Here is a 14,463-nt window from a genome sequence, read left to right as displayed (position 1 = left end):
CTAGTGTAGCCCACATCCATATGGCATTGCCAGATCAAGGCCTAACATAACGACAACTCAGAGTATGCTATTCTGTTCTTCTGAAATAGACTACATTTTCTTCATATCAAGTTTTTTTTTTGACCTGTCTAAAATAAATAATGGATTTATTGTGATGGTGTAGGCTATATTACATGGATTTATTAGACTTTTTAAAATGTAGATGTTCCAAAAGGTCTGCATCAGTGCCTTGAAGGCTATGTGTGGAAGCCAGGAGATGCTAAATGGGTTTATGTTAATTAACGGTAAATTACTGTGAGACCGGCAGTTACTTGCTTGACAATCACCGGCTGACAAAATGTCATGACCTCCCCAGCCCTAGCTGCGGCCTCAGGCCCTATTGTGCTAACCTTGGAAAGGTCATTCCAATTTCTACTGGATTACATCAAGTTCTCCGCTATGCAGACAAATCAGGACATTCTGGTATTGACTGAAACTTGGATCCTGGACTCTGATATTAATATTGAGGGTTATAATGTGTTCAGAGCTGACAGACAGGGTAGATGTGGTGGAGTGGCCATACTTATAAACAATTATTTATTTGTCTCTTTACTGAAATCCATTTCCCTTATTATTCCTTTATTTTAGCTACTATCTTTAAGCCTTTGTCTGGGTAAAATATATCCATAACTGTTAAAGGGGTCTACCGTCCTATCTTGGCTAACCTTTGTGCACTCAAGGAATTACCTAGTTTGTTGTCTTCTTTTATTAAATCAGAAGTTATTATCCCGGCTGACCTAAATGATGATTGGGAAATGCAGGCTTCAGAAAATCTAAAAGACATGAGTTATGATCTAAACCTAACCCGGCTGGTGACTAAGCCTACATGGCCCAACCCGAAAGATCCTTCAAAGTCAATTGATTGATCTGATTTTAAACGAATACAACAGAGAAATATGTTTCTACTGGTGAATTCGCCAAAGACATTAGTGACTATTGCCCTCGCGTCATCACAAAGAGGAACTGTGAGAACTCAGTGAACAGGTGTTATTTTTTAAAAACATTATCTTTATTTTAGTGACCTTGATTGTATTTCAGCTATCCCTGAACATGATTTAGCTTTGAGCCTTTTTGCAGATGTCTTCAATACTATTGTGGGTAATCATGCTCCCTTCAAAATATTAAGGGTTAAAGGTAGATCGAATGCATGGTACACTCCAGAATTATCAGAAGTCATTCATAAAAGAGATAATGCATGGGCCAAGGTCAGGAAAACAGGGTTAGACCCGTACTGGCAAGCTTTTAAGCAACTGAGGAATCATAGTAGCTCAGTTGGTAGAGCTTAGCGTTTGTAACGGCAGGTTAGTGGGTTCGATTCCCGGGACCACCCATACGTAAAATGTATGCACGCATGACTGTGTAAGACAAATCAGAAAGGCTAAATCTGATCATTATGTAACTGCTCTTTCGGGTTTGTAATGGGCTAAATTCTGGAAAACTGTCATATCCCTACTTCCTCCTCTCTGCCACAACAAATTAATTCAGACACTGGTCATAATTGAAGCATTTAATCACCATTTTCAGGAGGCTTTCTCTGAAATAACTTCTAAGTCTAGTCACAATGATGTTGGGCTGGTTGCTGATAGGGGAAACGTGCTGAATTATCAGATAAATCATAGTCAAAGCTTTTCTTTTAGGCTATTTACAGAAAAATAAGTCCTGGATGCTTTGCTAGCAATTGACAATAAGAAATCCACAGGGGCCGACCAATTGGATCCTGGTCTGCTTAAGTGTGCAGCGTCCATCATTGTGGCTCAATAACCCAAATGTTTTATTTAACATTGTTATCAAGAAATATTCCAAAAGTATGGATATCAGCTCTTGCGCTGCCACTCCATAAGGGCGGGGATAGTAGTGATCTTAATACTTTTCGCCCCATTTCAAGGATTCCTTGTCTAGCAACAATTATTGAATCTTTGGTAAATGTACAACTTAGCTTTTTTATCTGAGAAATGTATTTTAAATGTAAACAAATCAGGGTTTTGGCCTGAGCATAGCACTATTACAGCAACCACTATGGTTGTAGTGTGTTGAGAAAGGAAGTGCAGCCAACACTTTGAAAATAAGGATTACGAATATATTTAATGAGCGGCTTCTTTCCCTTGTCAACACACTAACATGCTTTAATAATATTACATATATATTTCATAGACATGTACATTTAAATGTCCAATGTTTTATATGCATTATTATAATCATCTATTTCGTCAGATATGTGTTATTTGACTCGAGGACCAGCTGTAGATCTTTTTTTTTTCTGTTGTGAGGGGGACTTGAAACCCACACTACAGCCTGTACTCCTCCTCCCGAAAACAAGCTCAGCCAGTGAAATGGCAAACACAGACAAGCAACACACACCTGAATCACACACCAGTACGGTTAACAGAGAGAAAAGTGGAGGACTTGCTCGCTGTATGGATCCTGGTTGCACATACACTGTGCAGAGGGAAATGACCACCTAGCAAGCTGGTGCTGTAGATAGAAAATATTAAAAAATAAAGAAAACCCTGTAATGAGTAGGTGTGTCCAAACTTTTGACTGGAACTGTACAAGCAGTAAATTGCGGGGGCAGTAAGGCAAAACACCAGTCAACAAGTTACGGAAAGACAGTCAGGTAACAGGAGCATTTGCATACCCACGAGCAACATGAACGAGCAGCGTGAAGAGCAAAAACATGGAATTTTGTTATAGATGCAAACATGTACCTTTTGAATTTTGTCTAGTAGTCTAGGATGCATGCCAAACATTAGGAACATCTTCCTAATATTCGATCCCCGGGACCACCCATACGTAAAAATGTATGCACTCATGACTGTAAGTCGCTTTGGATAAAAGCGTCTGCTAAATGGCTTATTATATTATAAAGGCACTTACATTTTTTGTCTTGCCCAGTCACCCGCTGAATGGCACACATGTTCTTAATGTTTGGTATACTCAGTCCAGTTGTCTCAGACCTCGCAAAACAAAGGATTTGAGATCGGCGGTTTAAGCTTCTCCCTCTGGTGGGCAAGTTGACCTATTTTGGGAAATTCCATTGGTTGGTGTGCTACTGGCGTCTACTTCTTTCATTGGTTGATTTATTTGTTCCCGGAAATATAAGTGACTTGTGGTAGCAAGCCGGCTAATTGTGACATGTCTTTCAATGGGAAAAGCTAACAGCTAGCATATTTGTTCCAAAATGTTTCGACCTGATATGTAAGCAAGAGTTCGTAATTATGGACCCTACAAGTTCACAAAAGCTGGGAAAGTAAAACAAACATGGGCCAACTCCTTGGAGCCCACAGTATAATTACACTTCCACCACACTGGTTTCAGCAAGCAGTGAGATGGGCCACAGGAAAGGACGACACTCCACATTTTGGACAGTAGGATACCCCTGTTTACTCCAACAGCTTAAAGGTCAAAAGGTCAATTTTGGCTCTCTAGTTTACTCTACTGAGAACTCCAAATGCTGTTGGGTGTCTCTGAAGTAGGGTACAGGGGCATTCACACACCCAAGCATGAGTTGCACCAGCGTTTCTTCTATCCACTTACAAATCCACTTAAGACCACCGATGTTTGTTTCAAAACATGCACTGTGAAGTAACTTTCATTAAGCAAAGTACTTGCAGGAAATCAAATATGCTGACGCCAATCATTTTACACACTGATAACAATACTTTTATGGAAGGTCAAATGAAATGACAATAGTTTTAATAGTCTAATTTCCAAGTTAGACGTGGAAGTTTGAATTTAAGCTTCAAGGTCAGGATTTAGAATTCTATGTGGAGCAAGAATGTGTCATCCTTGCATGAGTTACCTCAAACTCAGTTTCTTACGACCGCTCTTCCCATTTTTGTGAACAAGACAAGTGATTTGCTCTAGTTCAGCAAATGAAATTGATGATACTACAAATACCGGGTGTTATTCAATCAAAACCTGTATTGAGAAGTGTTTTGAGAAACACACAGCAATATTCCTCTTGCGATACACTTATGTAGATTTTGATTCCTATGGTAAATTAAACTTTAGAACACTGTAAAAATCAAAGACAGTCAACATCATAGTCAAGCACGCGAGAAGATAAGTTGTTTTGCATTGCGCTGGAAACTTAAGAAATACTGCTGTTTTTTTAAGTTCCCCAAGCGGCCCCCGAGGTCCACGGGCCTTGGTTCGCCTCACACCCGAACATAAAAATACAAATAAATGAAATTTAAAAACAGAAGGTGATATATATAGATCAATAAAAATAAATAGGAGAGTCTAAGCTTCGTATCGATATGAAACTTTTGTATCAACTCTCAAAAATTAGTGCAGGAAATTTACAACAGTATCACTGATCTGTCACTGATCAGCTGTTTAGAAGAAATCACCCCTGACGAGTGATTGTATTCTACACATCGCAAAGTAAGTGCCACTGTAGAAGACATTATAGTCTGTTATTTGCCAAATCTTCGCTAGCTACTTCGACATTTTTCACAAGATAATGTGCTAACTAGCTCGTTAATTTGTGTAAAAATTAATTAGGGAGTGTACCAGCAGTTAGTTAAGTTATTTCAAATACATGTAACATAAATACTGCCTGTGTGTGTGTGTGAGATAGTGAGAGTGAGAGACTTTTGCAGATGTCAGTGTTTGTGTCAGAGAGTTTGTGCTGTGTTTCTGACCTACATTAACTGGCTAATTCCCTCCTCGGCTCAAGACCTGGGGCATTTGTCTGCCAGGCTGGCCCTTCGACAGAATGTTACCAGAATGTTGTGAGAATGTTGTCTAAGGATTTTCTGCTTAATCCCCCATCTGCCCCTCAGCAGCAGCAGCTGCTCATGGATTACTACGGAGACCAGCAACAGGCACCTCGACCGACCAACACACACGCACGGGCGCGCGCACACTCTTGGTACTTGCAAATTGAAATTCAGTCTCTCAGTGGAGGAGTCACCCTAATGTTCAAAACAGCCTGGGACAAAACAGAACTCACTACCTTCTCTTCCTCCTCACTATGTTGACGTTAGGGATTACTGGTTGGAAAAACATGGTCAGTGTGTGTGTTTGGGAGGGAAGAGAAGGTAGTGAGTTCTGTCTGGTCCCAGGCTGTGTTGAGAAGAAACAAACTCCTGAGGAGAAGTGCTCTCTTGCTCTGACATATTTAGGCACACACACACTCACTTCACCTGAACGGTGATACTATGGCAATCTGAGGTGCTTAACACTTGCCACAGCATTTAGACATTCCATCCAGCCAGGACAAGCTCTTACTTTGACAGAGCGTCTAAGAGCAGCCCCACCATTAAATGGATAGTTCACCCAAATGACAAAATAAAGCGTACTTGCATTGGATTTGTGCCTATGGAAACTGTGGCCAGGTAAACACAAACAAAGCATGGATTGGTGTCATACCTTGTCTATAACCAGCTTACAGGGTATGGAAACCAATATGTCATTTAATCATTTGGGTGAACTATCCCTTTAAGACAGCAATGGAATGAGTCATGTGATACAACTGAGCAAGAGACAGGTTGTTGACAAATGCCACTACTTCTATGCAGATTTGAAAGCAAACACACACAGAGACCGAGACCGAGACCGAGACAAAGACAGAGAGAGAGAGAGAGAGAGAGAGAGAGAGAGAGAGAGAGAGAGAGAGAGAGACAGCAAAAACCAACGTAACCTGCTTGACTGGTTCCCCTGCCCTAAAATACTTTCAGGTTAACCTTCCTAAGACAATAGGCGAAACCACCTCGCGCTACAAGCTGTCTGACACACACATGCCTGGAGAGTGAGTGAGCCTCTTTATAAACGTTGCCTACTAAATATCAGGATTGTATAGAGCAAAATACTTGAACTAGTTTATCTATTTACTACTGTGAAGTAGGTCCAATTAAATAAGAGGTGGGATGAATAGTATCCTTATTTGTTGTATAGGCTACTTCCATCACAGTCAGAAAAGATAAGGAATTTATTCTACAATGATCATGGAAATAAAATAATTCGTTATTTTAGATTGCAATGATAAAATTAAAAGATTTTCGCTCTTCTCACTAACAGCAAATCTTATTATTATATTTTCCTGTTTTTAGTTTTTTTTATGAATAAGTGTGTCATCATATCCCCCTTTTGCACAAAATACTTACTTGCCTGCTTTCAATGCAATACTATACATTTTTCGTAGGCATGGTCTAAAGTTTGCGTGGAGGTAAGAACATTCTAATGTCAAGTTTCAGTTTTTATAAATGCCAACTTTTGCGTGAAAACTGTTGCACACTTCTTTTTGGGGTATATTTTGTATGTACGCAACGTTTTCATTAAGGCCCCAACACTTTAGACCTGCAGTGCTACTAAAGGTCATTTTGCTGAGGTCGAGACATTGGAAACTACAGGACACTTCACATTACAATCGTGGTTCACAATTCAATCTTGGTGAAGTTTTCATATGATCCACTCGTGAGTGGATATTAACTGAGCCCCTTAGGGATGTGGTTCTCAGAACCATGGTGACTCGTTGTTGCTGGGCGGCTGGTGTGGGTGGGTTGCTCCCCAAAAACACTGCTTTGTTTTGTAAGAGCTCAGTGGATTGGTGTCAGGAAAGCTGATCCTAGATCAGCAATAAAGAGGGGAACTTCCTATAATTCATTGTAACCCCATGGTCTGGCATCTACCTACTTTACATACCTCACTCCTTCCCAGCACACAGATGTTTACCTTGTTTCTGCTTCTTGTTGATGGTGAACTCTGACCTCTTCAGAGAGCTGGGGGCGGTCTTCCTGTAGAAACTGTTACGGTCAAGTGAGCCCATGTAGAGGGGCTTACGTGCCCGTCTGGGGTGGTTCACATTCCCCATGAGGCTACCAGAATCCAGTTGGGACCCATTTTCACTGTCCTTGTTGTGGCACAGGTCACGGTCGAAGGTGACAGGGTCCTCGTAGGACCGTCGCTCTTGTTCGGGCTGCTTGTGGTACTGGTCCTCAACCCATTCTTCACTGTGCTTCCCACTGCCATTGGCGGGGTATTCCTCATACCTGGAGTCCATGGATAACGATCGCAAATCCCTGTAATGGTCTTCCTTACGATCATAGTGGACCTTTCCTTTGTCATTGTAGTGGTCCTTTTCCTTGTGAACATAGTGGTCCTTTTTCTTGTGGTCATTTTCTCTGCGCTCATAATGGTTCTTCTCTTTACGGTCATAATAATCCTTGTCTTTCTGATCATAGTGGTGTTCTTCCTTGCTGTCATAATAATCCTCCCTCCGAACATTGTGGTATTTTCCGTAGTGGTCCTCTTTCCTTTTGTCTTGTCTGCAGCCCAAATAATAATTTTCAGTGTGGTCATTCTTGCTCTGTCTCCTGTGGTCAAAATATTCCTGATCTTTATGGTCATACCGGTCAGCATCTTTGAGGTCATGGTGGCCTATATCCCTAGGGTTGTACCGGTCTGTGTGATCATACTGGTCTGACTCTTTGCGATCTTGACGATCATAACGGTCATGTTCTTGATAAAACTCCTTTTCCAGGTCCCAATAGTCCTGTTTTTTGCAGTCATAGTGGTCCCCATCTCTGTCTTTGTAGAGGTCACACTGTTTGTAGTGATACTCCACCTCTTTGCGGTCATATTTGTCCCTTTCTATGTCATACTGCGCCTGACTTCTGTGGACATCACTGTAGTCCTTGATTTGTGTCTCTCTGTTGTGCTCCTGGTAGTTGTGGTCCTCCGGGCCTGGGTAGAAGCAATGGTTACCAGACCACTCTTGCACTCTCCTGGGTTCCAGGTGGCCATTATCTGAGGCAGAGCGTAAATAAAGGCCCCTGCTTTGAGGCCTAGTGTCTCTATAGGGCACTCTGTCATAGTCCTCATACTCCCAGCTGGTCTGGCGACAGGCATTCTCCTGCCTCAAGTTGGCCTGGTAGTCCCATTGCCCTGGCCAAGGAGTTGGCACCGACCCTGGAGCTGCCACCGGTACAGGGGCCAGCACTGGCGCTGGAGCTAGCTTATAGCAGTGGTATCCAACCACCTGTTGCTGCTTCTGCTGGAACTGTAGTTGCTGTAGTTGTTGGAGCTGTTGCAGACGGACCATCCTCTCCCTGGCCCAGCCACAATTCCCCAACTCCTCCACACTCTTGCCCCTCCGAGGGGGCACCCCAGTGCCGCAGCTCCAGTCCAAGGGTCCAAACCCAGCCTGGTGGCCATTAACTACCTGGCCCTTCATGGTGCTGTTTCTGATCCAGCTCTCAGTGCTGCTGTTGCTCCTACTACGATGTGATGGCTTATTCTACCTCCTCAAACGATGGCATTCCAGAGCACAGCATTGTGGGAGACTTAACCACCTGTCAGACATACTCTCTCTTTATCTCTCTCTCTCCTTCTCTCAGGGCTGCCTGAACTGGACTGCCCTGCTCAGGCACCTCCCAGTTTCTATGTTACTAAATCCTTCCCTCCCCCCAGCCTGGTGAATCATGTCATGGGGGAGGGGCAGGTGAAAGAAGGAGGGGCCATTCTTGGTAAATCATTTAATAGTCACATGAGTGGTGGATTACAGTCAGCCCCTCCCAGCGTTTTCATTGGTCAGTTGCTATGTTTGTAGGAAAACACAGGCTGGCTGGGCAGATTTCCTTCTCCAGAGGAAGGAGACTGTCTCTTCAAGAGAATGCCTTTGGCGTGTGTGAGACTTGGCACCAAGCAACTTCCACTTCAGATAATGTTCCTTTTGTTTTTCCATCCTCTTTTGTTTTTCTTTCATTTACACATTTTGAAAAAGGACAATTTCTTAATCAAATTCTCCACATGATCTGGGTCAATTTCCAGACTAACGTGTTTTCTTAGTTCCTCAGAACTCAAGGCGAATCAAGTCGTCTTATGTTTGCGCTTGGTCAAAGTAAACCTTGTCAGGACCCAGTCATTCTGTGCAAAAATAATAGCAAATCAATGGTGTGTGTGAGGCCTTGTTTGACCTACATTTGGAGTGGAATAATGAATTTACGCATGAACACATTCACATGATTTCATAAAAAAAGGCTGGAGTGTGCGTGTTTGTGTGTGTGTATGTGACAGAGAGAGTGAAAGGAGGAGGAAAAGGCTTTGGGGACAGGGGCTGATTATTCTAGTGTACAGTGTACTGGAAAGTGGCTGTTCATGCTACAATGAGCTATTGTTCAAAGCCTGTCCCTGGTTTCAGAGGCTATGGTATATTTCAGTGTGAGAAAAAACCCAGGCCTATTCATAAGCTTGGAGTATAGGATATCCCCCCATTCCCTTCCGTCAAAGAGCCAATTATAAGAGGGTAGACTTTTACAGCCCCCCTTTACAGCCCCCCTTCCCCACACAAACACCCTAAGCACAAACACCCTAAGCTACGGTATCTCTCCATCTCCCAACAATCCCATACTGATGTAGGGAAGAGGGACATAGAGAAATGGGAGATACTGAAGTTAAGCTTATTAATTGGATAAAAATGGATTTCTTCAAACTACTCATGACAGTGAAATCAATGCAGTTGTTGAGCACTAGGCAGAAACCCTACACTAACCACGTTTCCATCCACTGTTTTTATGCGAGTAGTCATACCCTAGAAAAAAATTTTTTATCATGACAGCTGCGATGGAAACATAACGTTTCGGTACAATTTTATAAATGCCGACAGAATTTGTTTGTTCAACATGGTGGGATCTTTTTGTGTTTGTAAAATAAATTATGGGAGAAATGCCTTTATGCGCAAATATTGATATAATAACAATCATATTGATGTAAACTTAGTCACACAATGATATGGTATGTGGTCCTTCCACTACGACTTGGGAAACCATGCAGATGAACTACAAATGAAATAAGTTATGATGAACTTCACAGGGTGGTGAAGTGCACGGTGATGAGCTTGATGCTCCTTTCCAATAAATATTGAGGGTCTTATTCTGGTGACATGATGATCAATTCTTGACTGCCATTTGACAAAAAAATAATATTCTCGCTCTTATCCATAATAATCTCATTGTGTAGACTAGCCTACCAGCACAGCATCTGTAAGTTGTTGGCTAGAGTGCACGTGCCAAGACAACTATCGGTAGAGTTGTAAATGCGATGTAAACACATCTAACTAGATTTTTAGTTGACACCTGAGCTCAATTTTGAGTCTCATAGCAAAGGGTCTCAATACTGAATCCTAAACCTGTTTTCGCTTTGTCATTATGGGGCATTGTGTGTAGATTGCTGAGGATTTTTTTTATTTGATCCAATTTAGAATAAAGCTGTAACGGAACAAAATGTGGAAAAAGTAAATGGGTCTGAAAACTTTCCGAAGCCACTGTCCATGGTAAGTAAAGTAAAATACATAGAAATAACGGGAGAGAATATGAACACAAAAAGGTGGGGGGGTGAGGTCACAAACTCTATATTACTCCTAGTGATTTATTGGGAAACCAACAATTGAGAAATCACCCACTGGGCACAAACTGGTTGAATCAACATTGTTTCAACGTAATTTGTCAACATATTGTGACATGGAATCTACGTGGAAAACATATTGGATTTGTCAGATCTTCAATGTCAGATCTTCAACGTTATTTCCACTATCAGAAAAATATTTATAGGCTGGGCAGCACCTCCTACTGGAGAGTTTTAACCATGCTTAGCTTTGATATTTAACTAAATACACTGAGTGTTCAAAACATTAAGAACTCCTTCCTAATATTGAGTTGCACACATGCAACTAACGAGAGAATCTAACGAGAGTCCATTGCTAGAGCAGCTTCTGCCAACAAGCATTTGTACAGAGAGACTTGGAGGCCAGACTTGACTGTGTGTTTTGTACAACATAAAAGGACCGGTCACTCCAAAATCAAAGCTTTTCCATTACTTTGGGGATGAGGCAAACAGCTTACAGCTGGATCTACGCAACAGATGGAAGGCATTATAAACACCTCTTGACATCACTTTTGCGGTAGACCTGGTTGTATTGACAACCAAACACAATTCAATATCACTTTAGCAATACAGTAAATAGCCTATTAACTTGTTGACAAGTTTATAAATGATATCTTGGATTCACGTACCCAACTAAACGTAAAGGATAGGATTAAGCCAGTGGCACAGAAGAAACTATCCAAGCATTAGATTTAAACCAAACACAATTCAATATTACTTTTGCAATACAGTAAATAGCCTATAGTTACACATCCATGGCCACATTTTGAGGTTAGCCTACTGTAACTTCTTATGTATTCATAGAAAGTGTGCATGTTCAAGATGGCATGCAAAGGTCGCAGGTCTGTGGAGATCTTCACAATTGCTATAATAGTCTGCACACTATGCACTATGTACTTTTAATGTAATCTCAACTGCAATCCAGGTCGTTTGGTTGTGCACAGTGATAACACATTAAGTTGTTGTATAAATACAAAATATCTGACATTGTATTCCCATTTGAACTTTGTTGTGCTTTTAAATTGTTGAAAGTGCAGTGATAATACATTTCCAGTGGCTTGTGAAAGTATTCACCCCCCTTGGCATTTTTCCTATTTTGTTGCCTTACAACCTGGAATTAAAATATATTTTTTGGAGGGTTTGTATCATTTCATTTACACAACATGCCTACCACTTTAAAGATGCAAAATATTTTTTGGGGTGAAACAAATAAGACAAATAAACAGAAAACTTGAGCTTGCATACCTATTCACCCCCCCCCTCCCCTCCCCTCCCCTCCCCTAAATCAATACTTTGTAGAGCCACCTTTTGCAGCAATTACAGCTGCAAGTCTCTTGGGCTATGTCTCTATAAGCTTGGCACATCTAGCCACTGGGAGTTTTGCCCATTCTTCAAGGCAAAACTGCTCCAGCTCCTTCAAGTTGGATGGGTTCCGCTGGTGTACAGCAATCTTTAAGTCATACCACAGATTCTCAATTGGATTGAGGTCTGGGCTTTGACTAGGCCATTCCAGGACATTTAAATGTTTCCCCTTAAACCACCCGAGTGTTGCTTTAGCAGTATGCTTAGGGTCATTGTCCTGCTGGAAGGTGAACCTCTGTCCCAGTCTCAAATCTCTGGAAGACTGAAAAAGGTTTCCCTCAAGAATATCCTTGTATTTAGCGCCATCCATCATTCCTTCAATTCTGACCAGTTTCCCAGTCCCTGCCGATGAAAAAATCCACCATGCTTCACTGTAGGGATGGTGTTCTCGGGGTGATGAGAGGTGTTGGGTTTGCGCCAGACATAGCGTTTTCCTTGATGGGCAAAAAGCTCAATTTTAGTCTAATCTGACCAGAGTACCTTCTTCCATATGTTTGGGGGGTCTCCCACATGCCTTTTGGCGAACACCAAACATGTTTGCTTATTTCTTTCTTTAAGCAATGGCTTTTTTCTGGCACTATTCCGTAAAGCCCAGCTCTGTGGAGTGTACGGCTTAAAGTGGTCCTATGAACAGATACTCCAATCTCCGCTGTGGAGCTTTGCAGCTCCTTCAGGGTTATCTTTGGTCTCTTTGTTGCCTCTCTGATTAATGCCCTCCTTGCCTGGTCCGTGAGTTTTGGTGGGCAGCCCTTTCTTGGCAGGTTTGTTGTGGTGCCATATTCTTTCAATTTTGTAATAATGGATTTAAATGTTGTTCCTTGGGATGTTCAAAGTTTCAGATTTTATTTTTATAACCGAACCCTGATCTGTACTTCTCCACAACTTTGTCCCTGACCTGTTTGGAGAGCTCCTTGGTCTTCATTGTGCCGCTTGCTTGGTGGTGCCCCTTGCTTAGTGGTGTTGCAGACTCTGGGGCCTTTCAAAACAGATGTAAATATACTGAGATCATGTGACAGATCATGTGACACTTAGATTGCACACAGGTGGACTTTAACTAATTATGTGACTTCTGAAGGTAATTGGTTGCACCAGATCAAAGGGGGTGAATACATATGCACGCATCACTTTTCCGTTATTTATTTCTTTGAATTTTTTGTAAGTAATTTTTTTCATTCCACTTCACCAATTTTGACTATTTTGTGTATGTCCATTAAATGAAATGCAAATAAAAATCCATTTAAATTACAGGTTGTAATGCAACAAAATAGGAAAAACGCCAAGGGGGATGAATACTTTTGCAAGGCACTTTAGATGACAACTAAACCAAAAATCAAAGACATTGTTTTTCCATTAGAATTTGGTTGTGCTTTTAGATGGTTGAAAGCATAGTGATAACACATTGGGAATTCAACAAACTTCTGTCTGTCTTTTTGAGTGGGTAAATAAAGGTTGAAATCTCATTGATCAACGTCTCAACCAAATACTACCCAAATTTCCAGTTGAAATGACGTGGTGTGCCCAGTGGGCAGTGCCTTAAGGGTCGGTTCTTCAAGTTTATTATCCATGGGTCTGCACCTCGTCAACCATTTGGGTGTATGTCGTCAGCTCCCACTTCACGACTGATGTTATGAACCAAGACTAAGTATAAGTTAAGTATAACTTGTATATACCTGCTGACTCAATTTACCTGCTGACTCAATCGGATTTGAGGATTAGATGAACTGAACATTAGCAGTGTGAAATGAAGTTAGCTAACATGCTTATGGGGAATCTAACGAGAGTCCATTGCTAGAGCAGCTTCTGCCAACAAGCATTTGTACAGAGAGACTTGGAGGCCAGACTTGACTGTGTGTTTTGGACAAAATAAAAGGACAGTTCACTCCAAAATCTAAGCTTTTCCATTACTTTGGGGATGAGGCAAAGGGCCTACAGCTGGATCTATGCAACAGATGGAAGGCATTATAAACACCTCTTGACATCACTTTTGAGGTAGACCTGAACTCTGACTTTGGATTGAACTGTCCCTTTAAAAACTTTATCATCTTAATAAAAATAATATATTTTAATATAAAAAGCTCTGCTATGGTGGCATCTTGTCTGCTCAGAAATATTTGCCATACTACAGTAATCCTAGTTGAAAGTACCCCACATTAAAACTAAATGGAACTGGCCTCAGCCTGAGGCACTGAATAGGAAAACATATTATTTTACTTCCTTATCACGGGGGGATTAGTAACTGGTTTAAAATCAGAGCTATATAGTTTGCATAAATAAATCATTTTTTAGCAATCCCCAAAAAACTAGATGATGCCAAAAGTCAACCTATGATGACTCACATTGTCAGGTCACAGGAAATACGCTCATAAATCAAGGTGTGGCAATAAACGCCCAACGAACCCAGCTTTCATTTGAATGATAAAGACATTAGGTATTACAACTAACATCATGAGAATGAGTTAGACAGAGTGGCTAGGAGCCACAATGTGTTATGTGCTCAATGGTTCAGAGGGGTTGGGTTAAATGCGGGAGACACCTTTCGGTTGAATGCATTCAGTTGTGCAACTGACTAGGTATCCCCTTTCCCTTCCCTACATACACACACACTTTAACAGTCATTTAAACATTATGCAAATGTCGGTACATCCCCATTTGTGGTCTGTGATGATTGTGGAGAGA

General features: G+C 41.4%; 1 protein-coding gene across 2 annotated transcripts in view; it reads right to left on the bottom strand.

The window, feature by feature from the left end:
• Positions 1 to 14,463, bottom strand: part of dnmbp (dynamin binding protein) — a 149,525-nt gene that overhangs the window by 43,737 nt on the left and 91,325 nt on the right. The window contains exon 1 of one of the 2 annotated variants that reach the window (XM_084141479.1): positions 6,718 to 8,396. The exons of the other annotated variant lie outside the window; for it this stretch is intronic. Within the exon in view, the coding sequence (XP_083997605.1) occupies positions 6,718 to 8,218 (1,501 nt within the window). The 5' untranslated portion in view covers positions 8,219 to 8,396. Of the gene's footprint in view, positions 1 to 6,717; positions 8,397 to 14,463 lie in introns of those variants that run through there. 2 annotated transcript variants of the gene reach the window in all.

This window comes from Coregonus lavaretus (genome assembly GCF_964263955.1).
Source record: "Coregonus lavaretus genome assembly, chromosome: 25".
NCBI lineage: Eukaryota > Metazoa > Chordata > Actinopteri > Salmoniformes > Salmonidae > Coregonus > Coregonus lavaretus.
The sequence above is the reverse complement of the archived record's forward strand: the minus strand, read 5'-3'. Positions and strand labels throughout refer to the sequence as shown.